The following is a 21,924-nucleotide window of genomic DNA, read 5'->3' as shown; positions in this document are numbered from 1 at the left end:
GTCCAACTTCCTCCCCGGCCATCGGATCCAACTCACCACCAGGTGGTGATCAGTTGACAGCTCCGCCCCTCTCTTTACCCGAGTGTCCAAGACATACGGCCGGAGGTCAGATGAAACAACCACAAAGTCGATCATCGACCTCCGACCTAGGGTGTCCTGATGCCATGTGTACTGATGGACACCCTTATGCTTGAACATGGTGTTCATTATGGACAAACTGTGACTAGCACAGAAGTCCAATAACAGAACACCACTCGGGTTCAGGTCGGGGGGGCCGTTCCTCCCAATCACGCCCCTCCAGGTGTCACTGTCGCTGCCCACGTGAGCGTTGAAGTCCCCCAGTAGAATGACGGAGTCCCCGGTCGGAGCACTTTCCAGCACCCCTCCCAGAGACTCCAAGAAGGTCGGGTACTCTACACTGCCATTTGGCCCGTAAGCACAAATAACAGTGAGAGACCTCTCCCCGACCCGAAGGCGTAGGGAAACGACCCTCTCGTTCACCGGGGTGAACTCCAACACATGGCTGCTGAGCTGGGGGGCTATGAGCAAGCCCACACCAGCCCGCCGCCTCTCACCGCGGGCAACTCCAGAGTAGTAGAGAGCCCAGCCTCTCTCAAGGAGTTGGGTTCCAGAGCCCAAGCCGTGCGTGGAGGTGAGCCCAACTATATCTAGTCGGTATCTCTCGACCTCCCGCACCAGCTCAGGCTCCTTCCCCCCCAGCGAGGTGACATTCCATGTCCCTAGAGCCAGATTCCGTGTCCGGGGATTGGGTCGCCGAGGCTCCCGCCTTCGACTGCCACCCAATCCACATTGCACCAGCCCCTTACGGTTTCTCCTGCAGGTGGTGGGCCCACAGGAGATCGGCCCCACGTCACTCTTTCGGGCTGTGCCCGGCCGGGCCCCATGGGGTAAGACCCGGCCACCAGGCGCTCGCATGCGAGCCCCAACCCCGGGCCTGGCTCCAGGGTGGGGCCCCGGTTGCGCCATACCGGGCGACGTCACGGACCTTGTTTTATTGTTCTTCATAAAGGGCTCTTGAACCGCTCTTTGTCTGGCCTGTCACCCAGGACCTGTTTGCCTTGGGAGACCCTACCAGGGGCAAAAAAGCCCCAGACAACATAGCTCCTAGGATCATTCAGGCACGCAAACCCCTCCACCACAATAAGGTGGCGGTTCAAGGAGGGGTATATATTATATACAGAGCTTATATAAAACAAATCAACACCTGACCAATCAGAAGTGAGAATTCAATTAGCTGTGGTATAATCACATATAATCTAAAGTCTAATCAACCTCCATGCTAATATTGTTCTGTTTCTGGCTACAGTTAGATTAATAAAGGTGGGTGAGAGATTAAGAGTTAACTACATTAGCTACACTTTGTACTATGTAGAGCACGGCTTTCACTCCATCTCCGATTTCGCCCATGAATGATACAGCCTCTAGGCATAAACGGAAAAGCACACGTGAAAATTTGAAAACTGTATATATGTGATTACTCACCTTCTCTTCACATGTAATTGAAAGATTAACTGAGAAAGCAGCAATATGTGTGTAGATCATTTTAGATCATGTGTCGATCAAGAATCGGCCAGGAACAATAGTTATATATTACACTCTCTCTCTGTCTCTCTCTCTCTCTCTCTCTCACTTCCACTCCCACTTTCACTGCCTAGAAATCACTGGGGCTCAGCATGAGAGCGTGGTATTTTGTTCAGTAAAACGTATCAGCATGAGGATTCGTCTCCTATTGAAACATGAATAGGTTACATATGTTCTATGCACTTAAATAGATATTACAGTTCATTTTGTGCTATTTTGTGTGTACTACTGTTCTACTGCTATGTAATGGGGCAATTAAACCAGAATGTAATACAGAACATCTCTGTAATACATCCATGCTGAATTCAGTTAGTCTTTACTTAAGGTACGGTAGATACATTAATATGCAATGTGGGTGAGGATAACATGAATGCAAGCAAAATTGATACACAATCTGGTTAGAATGACTTTTCTACCAGACAGTGAACTTCAGCAGTTTTATAACTGCTGTTTAGTGATTTCTTCCTCTTTACAAATGTACTTTAAATTTCAAAGACAATATTGCAGTTTCAGACTATGTTCACAATACGCGTTTCGAAACTCAATAGTAACTGGAAAGGCAGATTAGTTTCATCCTATTATGCAATTTATTTATTTTTTCCCCACAACGGCTGGATTATACATTCTACATTCTCTGTATTTTAAAAAGTTTTGGCATGATGACTTTTTTAGTCACCCACCACCATTACATCAAAGTTATCTAAGAGAACATCAAATAATACAACCTCCAAAGAGCTCCTCCAACTTTTATAAGTAGAGTTAAATAGAGACATATACACACTGAACCAGGATATGTATCATCCTAATATGGGCACCATCACTGATATTATTAGTAGTACTTTAGTATTTTTAGTATTATTCATAGTGGTGGTGTTGGTGATGGTTGTCATAGCAATTACCAATGCAATATGCTATAAAACTGAACAACTTGGTGAATCATGCTGTGATTCGTTCTGACTAGATTTCTCTACGCCCTCATTTTTGGCTCACTATGTTGTTGCATATGGTCTTACAATTGTTGGTCAGTTGTTTAAACATCAGCATTCATTTTGGATGAAATTACCTGCTGTATGAATAAATGTGAATGTTGGCTAAAATGATTTTCTGAATGGATTGCAGTACTTCATCTTCAATCAAATCAACCTGGCTCATTCAAAACTCAAGCTCATTTCAGTCCACTTTAAATGATCTTTCTCATAAGTGTGTCCTTATGCCATGTGTCCCATTGAATATTGGAGCTTTGGATTGATTTAAACTTATAAGATAAAGATGAGAATACACTTCGTCAACAACGTAATTAACCTCTTAGCCTTAATGTTTGTTTCCTCGCAGTCCGATGAGACCTTCTAATAAGAAACTCTTTTAAGGGTTCCTCCTTTAATTCATAAAATACACAGAACACAATCTGGGAATTATTGCATATGTAGAAGGACTTTTGTACAGCCTACAGCCACAATTTATGGCTCATAAAAGTTTTTTTAAAATGCTTGACTGTATTCAAGAAGAGGTCATGGTACAGTAGCTGATGAAGCTTCATCCAGCATCAGATAAGGACAATACATGACACCAAAGGTCAGATCAGCAGGCTGTTCTGAACTTTTCAAACCTGCAGTTGCCATGGTGACCCACAATTTCCCGGGGCACACATGTGAGACCCAATCAGCATATAAATGCTAGCTGTGTGACACTAATGAAAGGAGCAGAGATTGTCCTGAACAAGTGTGGCTTCTTTCTAAACAGACCACAGGTAATGGAGATGCTTGGAGCACTAAAATTGAAGCAAAACTGATTTGCAATTTGGATCAATATTTTTTCTTTAAGCATGCTGTAAAACAATTAAAGTGATTAAACAGCTTATAAAAGCAAACAAATTTAAGATGAAATCCAATCCAATATCCTTAAAGCAGATTAAATTCATCTGAATTATTAATGACTAACCTGTACATACAATCTGAAAGCAATTTCTAACCCAAAATATCCCAACATTTATTTTGAAGGCCCTAAATTATATATATTGCATAGATGTGGCAGTTTCACAACAGGGACAAGTGATACATTAAACTGACAGAACAGAAGGAAGATGGTTTCAATTATAACATATACCTGAAAGCAATGAATTGAAATCTGAGCCTCATTCACTCTAATCACTTATATCCACTCCGATATAAAAGATATTTGGAAGAAGGCACATAATAATTAATAGAGTGAATTCCAACTTCTGGCTATTTTTACGTGAGATGTATGTTTGTTAACGAAACAATTTACTGATAGGAACATGATAAAAATTCATGACAAATAATTAACACCAGAAATATTGAAGAATGAAGCACAGAACAGATCTATAAAAGTAGAAATAAACATATTACATGACAATATCACGTACTTGGTATAGTAAAGGTGTCCTGCATCAGAGAATTAAATAATACACCAAAGGTAATTGCTTAGACGTTTTCAGACCTGTTCTTATATTTGTTGTAATCTCTGCTAACCTGATGAGTGTGAGACCCAATCAGCTGTTTAATGAAAAATGCAGAGATTATTGTGAATGCATCTTGCTCCTCTCCAAACAGACTAAGGGTATAGGGTCCTTTAACGACTAAAGGTCCACAGAAAAAAAGGGTAAAAAATACACAATAAACACTACCAGTCCACAGAATTTAGCCAATTATCAGTTTTAATTGTGCTATAAAACAATGGTATAAAGCCAATAAAAGGAGAGAAGAAAGATACAATATTCAAAGCTGATTAAATTAGTCTGAATATTTAATAATGCCCAAAATTGTATATGCACAATTACCCTTCATTCAAAAGAAAATACATGGCCAATGTTCATAGCCATAAATACAAAAATAAGGAATAAGATCGCAGCACTGGCACTTGTGAGCGTTATTAAAAATGTTGTTGCTATTTTCATGTCCAGGAAAATAGCAAAAAAGAAGGCTGAAGTTAACTTTTACGCCTTTGTGCACACATTCTGCATGTTGCCTCAAATAGATCTGTGCAGTTTTTTTGCTTAGTAGAAAGTGTTTTTCCGTGCCGTGTTTGCCGATCTGAGGTGTGGTCAGTGATGTCTGCTACCTGATTAAAGGACAACAGTGTTTGTAATTGATTGATGGTGAATTTTAAAGCAAATTAATTGGAGACATGTTGCTGCAGGCAGCAGAGAGTGTGGTGACTCATCTATAATCAGCCATGTTCACACGGTCTGTCCTCACAGCTCTAATGCTCAAATTATCACACTCACACCCACCCACACACACACACCTACACAACAAAACCCACATCATCACAGTCTCATAGCTACACAACACCAGCTAATAAAACTGGACCTTTGGCTACAGTTCAATCAGTTTTTCTTGTATTTATGCCACCAGTTCTGTTTGGTTTAGCTTGGCCTGTGAGTAAGTGGAGCTGAAGCCTTTAACATGGACCTGTATGGCACTCGTCCAATCTTGCCACTCGTAGCAGTTAAGATTACACTCTCTTGCTGTCCTTGCTGTTGCTTGTCCAACACATTTTTCTCTATTTTTCATATCGTTGTTATCATGGTATAGAGCTATGGCTTCATTATTATTAAGGTGATAAATGATGTCATCACTGTGGTGCCCCTCCTCTTTTCCACTGTTCCAATTTCTGAAGTCCTGCCTCTCGCCCCAGTGCATGCTGGGTGCCCACTCTGTGTGCAGTCTCTGTTGCAGTGATGTCAATTTGTGCATATTTTGTGGTGCCTTTTCCTACATAGTAGAAATAAAAATAACATTGTGATTGAAACCACATGACAATTAATTGTATCATTTATAGTATATGGTATAGTATATATACAAATATGAAAATTATTCACTCACAGACTATGCCTCTTTCACTAAAACTCACAGGCACATAGTCCACACCTCTTTCACTAAGACTCACAGGCACATAGTCCACACCTCTTTCACTAAGACTCATAGGCACATAGTCCACACCTCTTTCACTAAGACTCACAATCACATAGTCCACACCTCTTTCACTAAGACTCATAGGCACATAGTCCACACCTCTTTCACTAAGACTCACAGGCACATAGTCCACACCTCTTTCACTAAGACTCATAGGCACATAGTCCACACCTCTTTCACTAAGACTCACAATCACATAGTCCACACCTCTTTCACTAAGACTCACAATCACATAGTCCACACCTCTTTCACTAAGACTCACAATCACATAGTCCACACCTCTTTCACTAAGACTCACAGGCACACAGTCCACACCTCTTTCACTAAGACTCACAGGCACATAGTCCACACCTCTTTCACTAAGACTCACAGGCACATAGTCCACACCTCTTTCACTAAGACTCATAGGCACATAGTCCACACCTCTTTCACTAAGACTCACAATCACATAGTCCACACCTCTTTCACTAAGACTCACAATCACATAGTCCACACCTCTTTCACTAAGACTCATAGGCACATAGTCCACACCTCTTTCACTAAGACTCACAGGCACATAGTCCACACCTCTTTCACTAAGACTCATAGGCACATAGTCCACACCTCTTTCACTAAGACTCACAGGCACATAGTCCACACCTCTTTCACTAAGACTCACAGGCACATAGTCCACACCTCTTTCACTAAGACTCACAGGCACATAGTCCACACCTCACTAAGGGCCTTTTTACACCTGGTCACTTCATGTGTTTTCTCTGATCCGATAGCTATCTGATTTGTTAAAACTGTTCCATTTACATTAAGCCACATAAATGCGTCTTGGCGAATCGGATATCAATCCGGTATTTCTACTCCCGCCCAAAATGCAAATATATTTTACCTGATTTCCGGGGTAATTGACACGTAACACACTTTGGTGTATGCGGTTGCTACAAAAAACAGCATTTACTGTTTGCTGCATTTTCGCTGGCAGCAGCAGTGCATTTTAAGACCCAACGAGACACCTGGGTGAAAGATCGGAGACAGCACTGATGGGCAAACATATTTGTTTCTGGTACGATGCACGACTCGCGAGTCACCTGCGAGTGACGTACTTCCGTTTGGGAGGAGTATAGCGCTGACGTATGTGACTTGAACAACCACATTCATTTACACATGTCCAGTTTCATCTGAAATGCGTCCCAGACCACCTCCTGAAGTGGTTTGAGCGATCGGATTTATATCCGTCTCAAAACCGTTTCGGAAGGCATTTACACCTGGTGTTTTTACGATCGGATAGCTATCTGATCACAGAAAACGCATGAAGTGACCAGGTGTAAAAACCCCCTAAGACTCATAGGCACATAGTCCACACCTCTTTTACTAAGACTCACAATCACATAGTCCACACCTCTTTTACTAAGACTCACAATCACATAGTCCAAACCTCTTTCACTAAGACTCACAATCACATAGTCCACACCTCTTTCACTAAGACTCACAATCACATAGTCCACACCTCTTTCACTAAGACTCACAATCACATAGTCCACACCTCTTTCACTAAGACTCACAGGCACATAGTCCACACCTCTTTCACTAAGACTCACAGGCACATAGTCCACACCTCTTTCACTAAGACTCACAGGCACATAGTCCACACCTCTTTCACTAAGACTCACAGGCACATAGTCCACACCTCTTTCACTAAGACTCACTGGCACATAGTCCACACCTCTTTCACTAAGACTCACAGGCACATAGTCCACACCTCTTTCACTAAGACTCACAGGCACATAGTCCACACCTCTTTCACTAAGACTCACAGGCACATAGTCCACACCTCTTTCACTAATGCCCCTTTTCCACCAAAAAGAACCGGATGCTGGTTCAGAGCTAGCACTGGTGCTGGTTCAAAGTTGGTTCCACTGGCGAACCTTCTAAGAACCGGTTTGCCTTTCCACTGGCTAGAGAGCCGTCACAGTGCCGAGTCTGACGTCACTGTATACGTGTCACGTGTCCCAGCAACTTTAGCGCAGCAGCGGCAAACACAAACACATCAACAATGGCGGATGTTGCTTTACTGTTAATGCTCATGGCTTTGTGAACCTACATTGGCATCCAAAAGTAGCGAATCCAACGGATACGTGCAGCTCCATGTAATCTGTATAAACGGAGGTTGTTATCGAGAAAGTACATAACGTTATTTTATCATTAACACAGAAAAAAGTTAGCCTTAGCATGTAGCTACCTACTATCATGTGTGCTGATAATGTATCATATCGCGGTAAAGTAAAAGTGTATTAACATTAGTATACTTAAGGTACATTATCAAATGCGCTAACAGTAGCCCCACCCACAGCTTCTGACCCAAGCGGTTCTTAAGTGTAGACCAGCAACGTTTTGGTGCTACTTAAGAAGCACTTTTCCTGGTTCAGAGCCGGTGCTTTGGCGGTCGAAAAAGAAAGAACTGGTTCCAAATTAGGCTCTGGCTCCGAACCAGCACTCAAACTGCCTCGGTGGAAAAGGGGCATAAGACTCACAGGCACATAGTCCACACCTCTTTCACTAAGACTCACAGGCACATAGTCCACACCTCTTTCACTAAGACTCACAGGCACATAGTCCACACCTCTTTCACTAAGACTCACAGGCACATAGTCCACACCTCTTTCACTAAGACTCACAGGCACATAGTCCACACCTCTTTCACTAAGACTCACAGGCACATAGTCCACACCTCTTTCACTAAGACTCACAATCACATAGTCCACACCTCTTTCACTAAGACTCACAGGCACATAACTCACAGGCACATAGTCCACACCTCTTTCACTAAGACTCACAGGCACATAGTCCACACCTCTTTCACTAAGACTCACAGGCACATAGTCCAACCCTCTTTCACTAAGACTCAAAATCACATAGTCCAACGCTCTTTCACTAAGACTCAAAATCACATAGTCCAACGCTCTTTCACTAAGACTCACAGGCACATAGTCCACACCTCTTTTACTAAGACTCACAGGCACATAGTCCACACCTCTTTTACTAAGACTCACAATCACATAGTCCATACCTCTTTCACTAAGACTCACAGGCACATAGTCCACACCTCTTTCACTAAGACTCACAGGCACACAGTCCACACCTCTTTCACTAAGACTCACAGGCACATAGTCCACACCTCTTTCACTAAGACTCACAGGCACACAGTCCACACCTCTTTCACTAAGACTCACAGGCACATAGTCCACACCTCTTTCACTAAGACTCACAATCACATAGTCCAAACCTCTTTCACTAAGACTCACAGGCACATAGTCCACACCTCTTTCACTAAGACTCACAGGCACATAAGCCACACCTCTTTCACTAAGACTCACAGGCACATAGTCCACACCTCTTTTACTAAGACTCACAATCACATAGTCCACACCTCTTTCACTAAGACTCACAGGCACACAGTCCACACCTCTTTCACTAAGACTCACAGGCACATAGTCCACACCTCTTTCACTAAGACTCACAGGCACATAGTCCACACCTCTTTCACTAAGACTCACAGGCACATAGTCCACACCTCTTTCACTAAGACTCACAGGCACATAGTCCAACCCTCTTTCACTAAGACTCAAAATCACATAGTCCAACGCTCTTTCACTAAGACTCAAAATCACATAGTCCAACGCTCTTTCACTAAGACTCACAGGCACATAGTCCACACCTCTTTCACTAAGACTCACAGGCACATAGTCCACACCTCTTTTACTAAGACTCACAATCACATAGTCCATACCTCTTTCACTAAGACTCACAGGCACATAGTCCATATCTCTTTCACTAAGACTCACAGGCACACAGTCCACACCTCTTTCACTAAGACTCACAGGCACACAGTCCACACCTCTTTCACTAAGACTCACAGGCACATAGTCCACACCTCTTTCACTAAGACTCACAGGCACACAGTCCACACCTCTTTCACTAAGACTCACAAGCACATAGTCCACACCTCTTTCACTAAGACTCACAATCACATAGTCCAAACCTCTTTCACTAAGACTCACAGGCACACAGTCCACACCTCTTTCACTAAGACTCACAGGCACACAGTCCACACCTCTTTCACTAAGACTCACAGGCACATAGTCCACACCTCTTTCACTAAGACTCACAGGCACACAGTCCACACCTCTTTCACTAAGACTCACAGGCACATAGTCCACACCTCTTTCACTAAGACTCACAGGCACATAGTCCACACCTCTTTCACTAAGACTCACAGGCACATAGTCCACACCTCTTTCACTAAGACGCACAGGCACATAGTCCAACCCTCTTTCACTAAGACTCAAAATCACATAGTCCAACGCTCTTTCACTAAGACTCAAAATCACATAGTCCAACGCTCTTTCACTAAGACTCACAGGCACATAGTCCACACCTCTTTCACTAAGACTCACAGGCACATAGTCCACACCTCTTTTACTAAGACTCACAATCACATAGTCCATACCTCTTTCACTAAGACTCACAGGCACATAGTCCATATCTCTTTCACTAAGACTCACAGGCACACAGTCCACACCTCTTTCACTAAGACTCACAGGCACACAGTCCACACCTCTTTCACTAAGACTCACAGGCACATAGTCCACACCTCTTTCACTAAGACTCACAGGCACACAGTCCACACCTCTTTCACTAAGACTCACAGGCACATAGTCCACACCTCTTTCACTAAGACTCACAATCACATAGTACAAACCTCTTTCACTAAGACTCACAGGCACATAGTCCACAACTCTTTCACTAAGACTCACAGGCACATAGTCCACACCTCTTTCACTAAGACTCACAGGCACATAGTCCACACCTCTTTTACTAAGACTCACAATCACATAGTCCACACCTCTTTCACTACGACTCACAGGCACACAGTCCACACCTCTTTCACTAAGACTCACAGGCACATAGTCCACACCTCTTTCACTAAGACTCACAATCACATAGTACAAACCTCTTTCACTAAGACTCACAGGCACATAGTCCACAACTCTTTCACTAAGACTCACAGGCACATAAGCCACACCTCTTTCACTAAGACTCACAGGCACATAGTCCACACCTCTTTTACTAAGACTCACAATCACATAGTCCACACCTCTTTCACTAAGACTCACAGGCACACAGTCCACACCTCTTTCACTAAGACTCACAGGCACATAGTCCACACCTCTTTCACTAAGACTCACAGGCACATAGTCCAACCCTCTTTCACTAAGACTCAAAATCACATAGTCCAACGCTCTTTCACTAAGACTCACAGGCACATAGTCCAACCCTCTTTCACTAAGACTCAAAATCACATAGTCCAACGCTCTTTCACTAAGACTCAAAATCACATAGTCCAACGCTCTTTCACTAAGACTCACAGGCACATAGGCCACACCTCTTTCACTAAGACTCACAGGCACATAGTCCACACATACTACTGAGATTAAAAAGCCCACACCTTTTAACTAAATGTGCTAGACATGATGCCCCTTTTTCATTGAACAGAAATAAATCTTAAAGATATTGTTTCTGTATATTAATACTTATTAATTAAAACCTGAAATGGTAAACCTACAAGACCCGTAGAATTAAATTAACAAAAGATGTGGGGACTCTTGTCCTTAAGAAGTTCTGTGTGTCAAGGTTTATTTTGATTTTGCTCATACTCCTGCTGTAATTAAATTTTCTAGATCCATTACACATTACCCTCTTCCCCAAACATGACTATTTGTGAAGGACTTGTTAGTCCAAACATGAAAAATGAGTCTTGCTCAGCACTGTAACAGTAAATGATCCTTTTCTCACATGAGCTAATAATGATCCCTAGTGTTACAGAGGTGGGTTGTACAGCACTGTGCTTCACTCATCTGTTTCACTACTGCTGTCAGCAGCCAAGGCAACAAATATGAGGAATAAGATTACAGATAAATCCATTCGCTTTTGGGGGTAGAAGGAGAGCCCTTGAGAATATGAAGCACTTTTCTATCCTGGTCTAAACCCACTCTGATGCTGTATATAGTAAGCACTTCACACGATTCTAAGTAACAAACAGAATGACTTGCATGAGCCAGCATTTTGTGTTTATTGATTGTACTGCCCTTTATTCCCATGCATACACGTAGCTGATTTCAACATCATTTTGGTGATCACCAGTGTAATAATGGGCAATTTACAAATCAGCAAAGTGAATAAACTTTTCAAGTAGATGATCACTTCCAAATATGAATATTTTAGCAACAGTAGTCATGTGATTACTGTTTCTGTTCTATAGCAATCCAAGCCTATATAAATAATGTAGGATAGCCTAAATTATGTAGAGTCTGAAATGAAAAACTAAGCAGCTGTAATGACACCCTGCCTCGTAAGAGTCAAGGGTAATTATTGTCTAGAAATAAAAACAAAAATGTTTGACACTGTAATTTTTTTACATTTACATTTATTTTGGGTTCGGTGGTTATGGTGGGTGCTGTCTATTTGGATAAATATTTCATAGATGCTACATACTTTGACATAAAAAACAAAAATAATTAACCCCCTACAGGTCAAACGCTGTGTGTTCTCACCTCTGACAGTGCCACCATGCTCCTGCAGCTCCAGCTCCATATAGTGCAGTTGTTTTTTGGATGTTGGACTGATAGGAATATTTACATACGTCACTTCTCCTCTTGGCCTTTCGCTCGGTCCTGAAACATCTGGAAGCAATACAAACTCTCTTGTAAACAAACGCATACCCTTTAAAGGACATTCAGCTTCTTGGGTCCTCATTTGATATGGACATAGCATACAATCCAAAGGCAATACAATACATGGTGAACCTGTAATATGTCACAGTTATACAGTAACTGTCCTGCATTCACTTTTTTTACTGGAAATTGGTCTTCAGGCTTCAAACTCCTGAAGTAAGTATACTGTTATAAGAGATGATAGGCTGTCTGAAGAAAAATCAATAAACAGAGAGACAGAGAGAGAGAAAGAATGAGAGAGAAAGAGAGAGAGAGAGAGAGATTTATTGTCTATAATACTGATTTATTTCGGTGGGATTTTGGAGGGAAGTCTGTGCTAATAAAGAATTCCACAGCATTGGCACATTTTGTCAACAGCTAGTGTTTATTCACCCTAATAGAGACTTCAAATTCCTTCAATTGAATTTCTGTGTATAAGACGATTTTTATTCAAAGATTTTTTGTGGATTTTACCTTTTAAAATTTGATTAGTTAGATTGTATTCATAGCATTAATATGACAAGTTTAATATATTATTAACTATGGCACTATGAACTATCTCACTATTAATATACAGATTAGTGTGTCTATAACTTTCTTTTTATATGGAAAGGGGCTCCTGCCTGAAAAAAGGTGGGACAAGCCCTGATACACAGGCAACCTTTTTTTCCTTTCTTCTATTTCTCTAAATGCAAAAATATTTGTTCCTTTGTATGACAGTTCACCAGGCATGTGAGTGAGACTAATGGCACAATTGGGGAGTAGGCAGATCTCTTTATGATCATCTTTTAAGTCCTTATGCTGTTATTGCACTATACACACATCTATTGATCACCCTGTAAAACATTATGGCTTCCATATCAGCAGCATCCTCACACAGACGATCAAATTGATCTTTGTGATGCTATCTGGGAGATTGAGACAGGACATTCTAATAACAAAATGGCTCTCTAAATATCACATTATGGAACAATATGTTTCCCTTATTACCCTTCAGCTTCTGCCCCCACTGGCCAACACACACGCACACACACACACACACACACATAGGGGAACGTCCCTTTAAGTATTTCTGCATGGGTAAGCACAAATATTTTGCCTCAGAAGGAACACTGGTTAATTGTCGAAGCAATCTGACCATATTTCAACAAGAATTATTATACAGTGGTTTATTTATATATTTATTTATCTTTTGAAAAATGAATGTTATTCTTTATTATTCTGAAACCTGTGACCAGCTCTCAGCAGTGCTAGCTCAATCATTTTCACTCATAGAATGAGACGCAGGAAATATTCGACAAATTGTGAGCAGTGAGGGGTTAAATCAGCCTGGCAGGGAGGTGCATGGGCAGGTTGAGCATGGGAGGTATACTAAGTGTTATTAACACAATGGGGTTGTAACATTTCACTTCATTTGGTTAAATAGTAAATGAAATATGCCAGCATGCATTTGAAACAGCGTCACTAATTTGACAACTTGAATGGAAAGCAAGGGGATTTGAATAGAAAGGGGAACAGAGTAAAGCAATAAAGAACATGGGTCTGATCAACTCTAGCACCAAATTATCTAAGTGTGATTAAACCCTCAAGTGTGATCAAAGTGTGATTAAACCCTGCTGCAACTATCCTTATCTCATCTCAGCTAGACAGACAGCAAATAGCCTAGAATCACATAGTTACCTATGAAACAAAACACCTTACAGAAACACAAGTTTGCTGCCCGGTATCTGAAGTATCCTTGAATCCCCTGCCCATTCCATAACAGGCCTTCTGTTCAAGACTGAACCATGTATATGAAAGTCAAGTGCAAATTTAATTGAATGGCCAAAATACACACATACCCCTCAATAAATAGAAATAGACATGAATCAGACATATCACAGTGTGCACTGATGCTAGGAGAAACTAAAAAAAAAAAAAAAAAAAAAAAAGATTAGTGCAACCCTTTAGACATTAAGTGTGTTTACTTTGTAATATCCAGGATGTGTTTCGTTATGTCTGTAAAAAGCTCTCACACTTCAACTTCCATTTAGTTAGATGTACTGTAACTTCTAGCTCAACAGTGAAAGGGTGTTATACTAGACAGCAACTTGTCTTTTGAAAATCATACGGCCCATATTACAAAAACAGCCTTCTTCCACCTTAGAAATATTGGCAAGCTAAGAAACATCCTATCCTCATCTGAGGCTGAAAAGCTAGTTCATGCCTTCATGACCTCTAGACTGGACTATTGTAATGCATTACTAGGTGGTTGTCCTGCATCTTTAATAAATGGGCTACAGTTAGTCCAAAATGCAGCTGCTAGAGTTCTCACTAGTACAAGAAAGTATAATCATATAACCCCAATTCTATCATCTCTACACTGGCTACCTGTTAAGTTTAGAATTGATTACAAACTGCTGCTACTTACGAACAAGGCTCTTAATGGTTTAGCTCCCATGTATCTAACTTGTCTTCCTTCTAACACGTTACAATCCTTCGCACTCTCTGAGATCACAAAACTCAGGACTCCTGGTAGTTCCCAGAATATCTAAGTCTACTAAAGGCGGTAGAGCATTTTTGTACTTAGCTCCCAAACTTTGGAAAGGTCTTCCTGATAGTGTTCGGGGCTCAGAAACACTTTCCAAGTTTAAATGTAGATTAAAAACCTCATCTCTTTAGTCAGGCGTACACATAATACATCCCATAATATTGTGCTCTAATACATCTGAACAAATGCACATTATCATCTAGTGGTTGCTAATATTATGAACAGCAGCTACACTAATTCCTCTCCACTGCTTCTCTCTTTCTACCCATCCCAAGGCTTCCAGAAATTGTACCGTCTCCGATTGTCTTCTGTGCCATGAAGATTTTGGACCTCCACTGAGATGAGGCAGATTTGCTGGCTCCAGTTAGACTCTGTGATACTAAAGAGGAGATGCCAACTCCATGTGGTCTTTGAGGACAACAACCTCCTCATCATTACATCTCTTCATCAATACAACATTTGTTGTACTGTATATTCATAATCCCACCCTCCGGCATCACCCATATGAGGATGAGGTTCCCCTTTGAGTCTGGTTCCTCTCAAAGTTTCTTCCTTTACCATTTAAGGGGAGTTTTTCCTCCCCACAGTCACCTGAATCACCTCAGACTTGCTCATTGGGGATAAATACAAACACATTTAAATAAATCTAATATTAATCTTGAATTTTGTATTCTATTAATCTTCTATTGTTCTATAAAGCTGCTTTGAGACAATGTCAATTGTAAAAAGTGCTATACAAATAAATTTTAATTGAATCGAATTCAATTAAAAATTAATAGTTGTCTGTCATTCTGATGTCACCAGGAAACATTGCTAGTGCAAATACAAAGCCTTTTATTTAATAGAACATTAAATAATTTTTACTGCAACAAAATGGCAATTTGTGTTATATTAATGTGAAATCCAACATTGACACCGCAAAATTTCCCAGAATGCAATTCAGCAATATGGAAAAGAACTCTGCTGCGCTAGTTAGTGATATACAGTACAAGATGACAAGTGTGACGGCGCCGATGGCGGTATTAGCATGAAAGTGAAGCTTTGGAAGCTGATATGTTTCAGGAGAGTGAACAGATGAGGAAGTGAGACAGCTGGACAGACTAAAGGATTCAAGTGCTCTCTTTATGTGGAGTAAAGGGTAAATTCCCATGGCACCACAATCAGCTGATAGTTGAATGGTCTCTATTGATGACAATGTTTTTGTGAGATAAATGTTATTCAGCTAAGAATCCAGTTCTGACATCCCCTAATCAGACACAAAGTACATAGACTGTGGCATATTGGCTGTTTTATAAACGAGTCTCAGATTGGGCAAATGCATCTCTGGAGCCATACCAGAAGTTAATTCTGTCAAATTTGAATGAAGATTATTAAGTCTATTAAAAGAAAATGTTTATGGGCACTTTCACACCATTTTACATCTCTTTTTGGCAAGTCTGAATCAATGTGAAATTGCTAGCATATTTGCCAAGTGTGCAGAGAAACACAGCCAGAGCTAAGCAAATTACTTGATGATTATTTAAATAACTAGTTTAACTAGTTTGTTTAATTCAACCAGTTTATCTATTATCCCTTTAGTTGGTTTAAAACATACTGTATTTTGACCATCCTACAGCTCTGTTCTTTGCCTGCATTTGAGTTAACATCTCATATCTGCAACAAATGCTATCAGCAACCCAAATACATCATGGTTCATTTCCTACAGCTGAGCTGATGCAAGGTTGAATCAATTTTCTCACTGCACACCAGACCCCCTTGCTTTTGAACCAGTGGTTTTGGTCCACCTGCAATGTTTCATTCAGACCGACTAAACAATGCATATAAACCTTAATCTAACCTACACAACTGTGAACCTGTGTAGGGCTGTGTATTGGCAAGAATCTGGCGATACGATACGTATCACGATACGGGGTTGCGATACGATATGTTACGATACATTGCGATATTGTAAGCAAGGCGATATATTGGGATATTTCTTATTTTAGTTATAGGATAAAGTTTTAGGGAAGCTGTCAAGAACACCACCATATGCAAACCTTAGCAAAAAAATGTTTTTTATTTAACCAGAACACAGTGGGAACTGCATTTGCATTTAATTAGCCCCTGTAACATTCAATATGATTGAACCACTTTATGTGCAGTATGAATAAAGGGGGAAAAATAAAGTGCTTGCAGGATTTCTTAAACGTATTAAATGTGTTAAATTAAATGTATTAAATGTTAGCTGTTATAAACAGACCATACTGTATATATTTTTAGACCCTGCTTTTAAAGCTTCACAGTTTCAGTTTACAATTGTAGCATGCAGTGTCCTAACATTTTGATCTGAACAAAATAATTATATCTGCTTAATATCAATGAAAAAATAAAGTGCTTGCAGGATTCCTAAAGAAAACAAAACAAATATAAACAATAAAATATTTACAGATCCCCTCCTCGAACCGCCACCTTATTGTGGTGGAGGGGTTTGCGTGCCTGAATGATCCTAGGAGCTATGTTGTCTGGGGTTGGGGCTCACATGCGAGCGCCTGGTGGCCAGGTCTTACCCCACGGGGCCCAGCCGGGCTTAGCCCGAAGGAGCAACGTGGGGCCGATCCCCTGTGGGCCCACCACCTGCAGGAGGAACCGTAAGGGGCTGGTGCAATGTGGATTGGGTGGCAGTCGAAGGCGGAGGCCTCGGCGACCCAATCCCCGGACACGGAATCTGGCTCTAGGGACATGGAATGTCACCTCGCTGGGGGGGGAAGGAGCCTGAGCTGGTGCGGGAGGTTGAGAGATACCGACTAGAGATAGTTGGGCTTGCCTCCACGCACAGCTTGGGCTCTGGAACCCAACTCCTTGAGAGAGGCTGGACTCTCTACTACTCTGGAGTTGCCCACGGTGAGAGGCGGCGGGCTGGTGTGGGCTTGCTCATAGCCCCCCAGCTCAGCAACCATGTGTTGGAGTTCACCCCGGTGAACGAGAGGGTCGTTTCCCTGCACCTTCGGGTCGGGGATAGGTCTCTCACTGTTATTTGTGCTTACGGGCCAAATAGCAGTGTAGAGTACCCGACCTTCTTGGCGTCTCTGGAAGGGGTGCTGGAAAGTGCTTCGACCGGGGACTCCATCGTTCTACTGGGGGACTTCAACGCTCACGTGGGCAGTGACAGTGACACCTGGAGGGGCGTGATTGGGAGGAACGGCCCCCCCGACCTGAACCCGAGTGGTGTTCTGTTATTGGACTTCTGTGCTAGTCACAGTTTGTCCATAATGAACACCATGTTCAAGCATAAGGGTGTCCATCAGTACACATGGCACCAGGACACCCTAGGTCGGAGGTCGTTGATCGACTTTGTGGTTGTTTCATCTGACCTCCGGCCATATGTCTTGGACACTCGGGTAAAGAGAGGGGCGGAGCTGTCAACTGATCACCACCTGGTGGTGAGTTGGATCCGATGGCGAGGGAGGAAGTTGGACAGACTTGGAGGGGGAAGCAGTGCCCTGCACACACTGTTTACAGTGGGAGTGGGAATCTGCTGACTTTGACTGGGGACATCCTCGGACGGTGGAAGGAGTACTTCGAGGTTCTCCTCAACCCCACCGAAATGTCTTCCATTGAGGAAGCAGAGGCCGAGGGCTCAGTTGTGGACTCGTCGATCCCCCAAGCTGAGGTCACTGAGGTAGTTGAGAAGCTCCTCAGTGGCAAGGCACCGGGGGAGGATGAGATCCGCCCTGAGTACCTCAAGTCTCTGGATGTTGTGGGGCTGTCTTGGTTGACACGCCTCTGCAACGTCGTGTGGAGGCTGGGGACAGTGCCTCTGGACTGGCAGACTGGGGTGGTGGTCCCTCTGTTTAAGAAGGGGGACCGGAGGGTGTGTTCCAACTACAGGGGGATCACACTCCTCAGCCTCCCCGGAAAAGTCTATGCCAGGGTACTGGAGAGGAGAATTCGGCCGATAGTCGAACCTCGGATTCAGGAGGAACAATGCGGGTTTCGTCCCGGTCGTGGAACACTGGACCATCTCTATACCCTCACCAGGTTGCTGGAGGGTTCATGGGAGTTTGCCCAACCAGTCCACATGTGCTTTGTGGATCTGGAGAAGGCATTCGACTGTGTCCCTCGTGGTGACTGTGGGGGGTGCTCTGGGAGTATGGGGTCCGAGGCCCTCTGCTAAGGGCTGTCCGGTCCCTATATGACCGGAGCAGGAGTTTGGTTCGCATTGCCGGAAGTAAGTCAGACTTGTTTCCGGTGCATGTTGGCCTCCGGCAGGGCTGCCCTTTGTCACCGGTCCTGTTCATTATCTATATGGACAGGATTTCTAGGCGCAGTCGGGGGCCGGAGGGAGTCCGGTTTGGGGACCACAGGATTTCGTCTCTGCTTTTTGCAGATGGCGTTGTCCTGTTGGCTTCCTCAAATCAGGACCTTCAGCGTGCACTGGGACAGTTTGCAGCCGAGTGTGAAGTGGCGGGGATGAGAATCAGCACCTCCAAGTCCGAGGCCATGGTTCTCAACCGGAAAAGGGTGGCTTGCCCCCTTCAGGTTGGTGGAGAGCTCCTGCCTCAAGTGGAGGAGTTTAAGTATCTTGGGGTCTTGTTCACAAGTGAGGGAAGGATGGAGCGGGAGATTGACAGGCGGATCGGTGTATCTTCTGCAGTGATGCGGTCGATATATCGGTCTGTTGTGTTATCGGTCTGTTGTGGTGAAGAAAGAGCTGAGCCGCAAGGCGAAGCTCTCTATTTACCAGTCGATCTACGTTCCTACCCTCACCTATGGTCATGAGCTTTGGGTCATGACCGAAAGGACAAGATCCCGGATACAGGCGGCCGAAATGAGTTGCCTCCGCAGGGTGGCTGGGCGCTCCCTTAGAGATAGGGTGAGGAGCTCGGTCACACGGGAGGAGCTCAGAGTAGAGCCACTGCTCCTCCACATCGAGAGGAGTCAGCTAAGGTGGCTCGGGCATCTGTTCCGGATGCCTCCTGGACGCCTCCCTGGGGAGGTGTTCCGGGCATGTCCAACCGGGAGGAGGCCCCGGGGAAGACCTATCACACGCTGGAGGGACTATGTCTCTCGGCTGGCCTGGGAACGCCTTGGTATTCCCCTGGAAGAGCTGGAGGAAGTGTCTGGGGAGAGGGAAGTCTGGGCGTCCCTGCTTAGACTGCTGCCCCCGCGACCCGGCCCCGGATAAGGATGGATGGATGGATGGATATTTACAGATGTTGAACATTCTCAGAACCTTTAAACTTGGATTATACAGGTTTCTTTCATTTGTATTTATATTTGTCTTTTTATTTAATGTCAAGGTTTTTCTGAAGAAAGATAAGCTGATCAATATGCTCAGATGTCAGGGCACTTCTATGTGCAGTTACAATGTCTCCTGCGGTGGAGAAAACTCTTTCCGCAGAAACACTTGTGCCCGGAATGCACAGGAAACCCTTTGCTAGTTTGGATAGCTCAGGGTATGCATCTTCATATATATAGCGAACTATTTTAACGTTAACATTAGTAGCGCGCCGTTATGCTAGTACTTTGTAACGAGTGGAGTGGTGCTACCCCTTTAAGAGCAATGTGCCGTTGCTTTATTACTGTTATACTAGTTGGATGTGCGCATGCGCAAAAGTGTGCACGCTTCAGTTATAACACCACATGTGTGTGGAAGTCTGATGCTGCAACCGATATTCTCTTTTATTTTCATTTTCTCATACTAATGAGTATTTTTGTTTTAGTAACATGTTATTATGGAGGTTTTTCCTGTGTAGGGAGGAATAAACCGTTGTGAGTGAAACGTTTGTGAGTTCTCCGTCCTTATTTTCGCGGGCCTAACCTTGAGGAGCTATCCTAAATCTCCATTAACTTGTTACAACTCCTTGTCACTGTTTAAGTTCAGAGATAAGAAGACTGCGATCTAGCGGTTGGGATATAAACGGAACAAAATGATACTGCCATGAATCTGTATACTTTTTTTTTTCAATAAATATCGATATTTTGTTTTTGACAATCGATACAGTATCGCCAAACAAAACATTGCGATACTCATGTGTATCATATTTTCTTACACCCCTAAACCTGTGTACCACAAAAGCAAAGGTATGTGTACAGTATGAGCTGTACTGACATCTGAGGCAACTGAGTTGTTTATCAATGTGAGAGGAAACATGTGGTTGCTTACCATCAGGATCTTCAGTGCCCCTTTGCTGCCCAGAAATGCCCATCAGCTCATATCTGCTCTTCTCATCTGACTGAAAGAGAGTCGCATACAGTATGTCACTGGGTGTCAAATATTGTTTCCTGTGTATTAAAGACATGTAAATCTTATAAAAGAGAGAAGGCAGTAACAAACATGCTACTGTATATAGAAAAACATCAGAAAATAATATGAATAAAAAAATTTTGGGAATCATATCCACTGCAGCTACCCCACTATGTATTTTGTCTATACTAAGGCTTTCATTCCAAATGGGGTTAATACATTCAGAAATTCCCTGTGTGTTCATTAAATGTTTAGGCATGTTTGTGTTTGTGTGTGTATGTGTGTGTGCATGAGAGTGAGTGAGAGAGAGTGTAAAAAAAGGATGTGGAGCGGCTTCTTTCTTTACGATTGTCTTGTAGGAGGGTGTGAAAATTCTTTGTCCAATCTCTTACACAACACACTCTGTTCAGAACACTGGTATTATCACAAGCTTTAACTAGCTTCCACACTTAAGATATGACAAACATGATTCTGTTTCTTTTGCCTTCTCTCTCTCTCTCTCTCTCTCTCTATCACAGCCTGTCAAAGGCAGTGCCAGACCCTTCATCTCATTCAGTGTTGAACCTCTGAGCTCCTGTCTGTGGCTTGGCACTCCATGATCTCATAGGCGGGATCCATTCTCCCTTTCTCTGCATGACTTCTCTGCTTCTTATCTGGACAGGAAAAGACAAAATGCAATTTGAAGGACAATCTTTATATTATGCATGTACATGATCATGAGCTGTGATGTTATCTGGTAATCACTGTAAGCCTGAGCAGCATCTGGAATTGCCAATATGACTTCAATCAAATAAATTTTTGGTCATATATGGCCTATTATAAGAGGTAAGTTTTTAGTAGATTGTGTGCCCTTTTGTGCACAGATCAATC

The 21,924-nt window shown here is 42.8% G+C and overlaps 1 protein-coding gene across 2 annotated transcripts in view; it reads right to left on the bottom strand.

Annotated features, from left to right (window-relative positions):
* Window positions 1–4,187: 4,187 nt before the first annotated feature.
* The window catches only part of LOC132841785 (protein Dok-7-like), a 36,632-nt gene continuing 18,895 nt past the window's right edge, over window positions 4,188–21,924 (bottom strand). For both annotated transcript variants that reach the window (XM_060864314.1, XM_060864315.1), the window contains 4 exons: window positions 21,619–21,707; window positions 20,974–21,043; window positions 12,140–12,268; window positions 4,188–5,336 (listed from right to left, as the gene is read on the bottom strand). In XM_060864314.1, the coding sequence (XP_060720297.1) occupies window positions 5,197–5,336; window positions 12,140–12,268; window positions 20,974–21,043; window positions 21,619–21,707 (428 nt within the window). In that variant the 3' untranslated portion in view covers window positions 4,188–5,196. The remainder of the gene's footprint in view (window positions 5,337–12,139; window positions 12,269–20,973; window positions 21,044–21,618; window positions 21,708–21,924) is intronic.

This window comes from Tachysurus vachellii, chromosome 2, assembly GCF_030014155.1.
Source record: "Tachysurus vachellii isolate PV-2020 chromosome 2, HZAU_Pvac_v1, whole genome shotgun sequence".
Classification (NCBI taxonomy): domain Eukaryota; kingdom Metazoa; phylum Chordata; class Actinopteri; order Siluriformes; family Bagridae; genus Tachysurus; species Tachysurus vachellii.
This window is presented reverse-complemented; position numbering and strand designations above follow the sequence as displayed.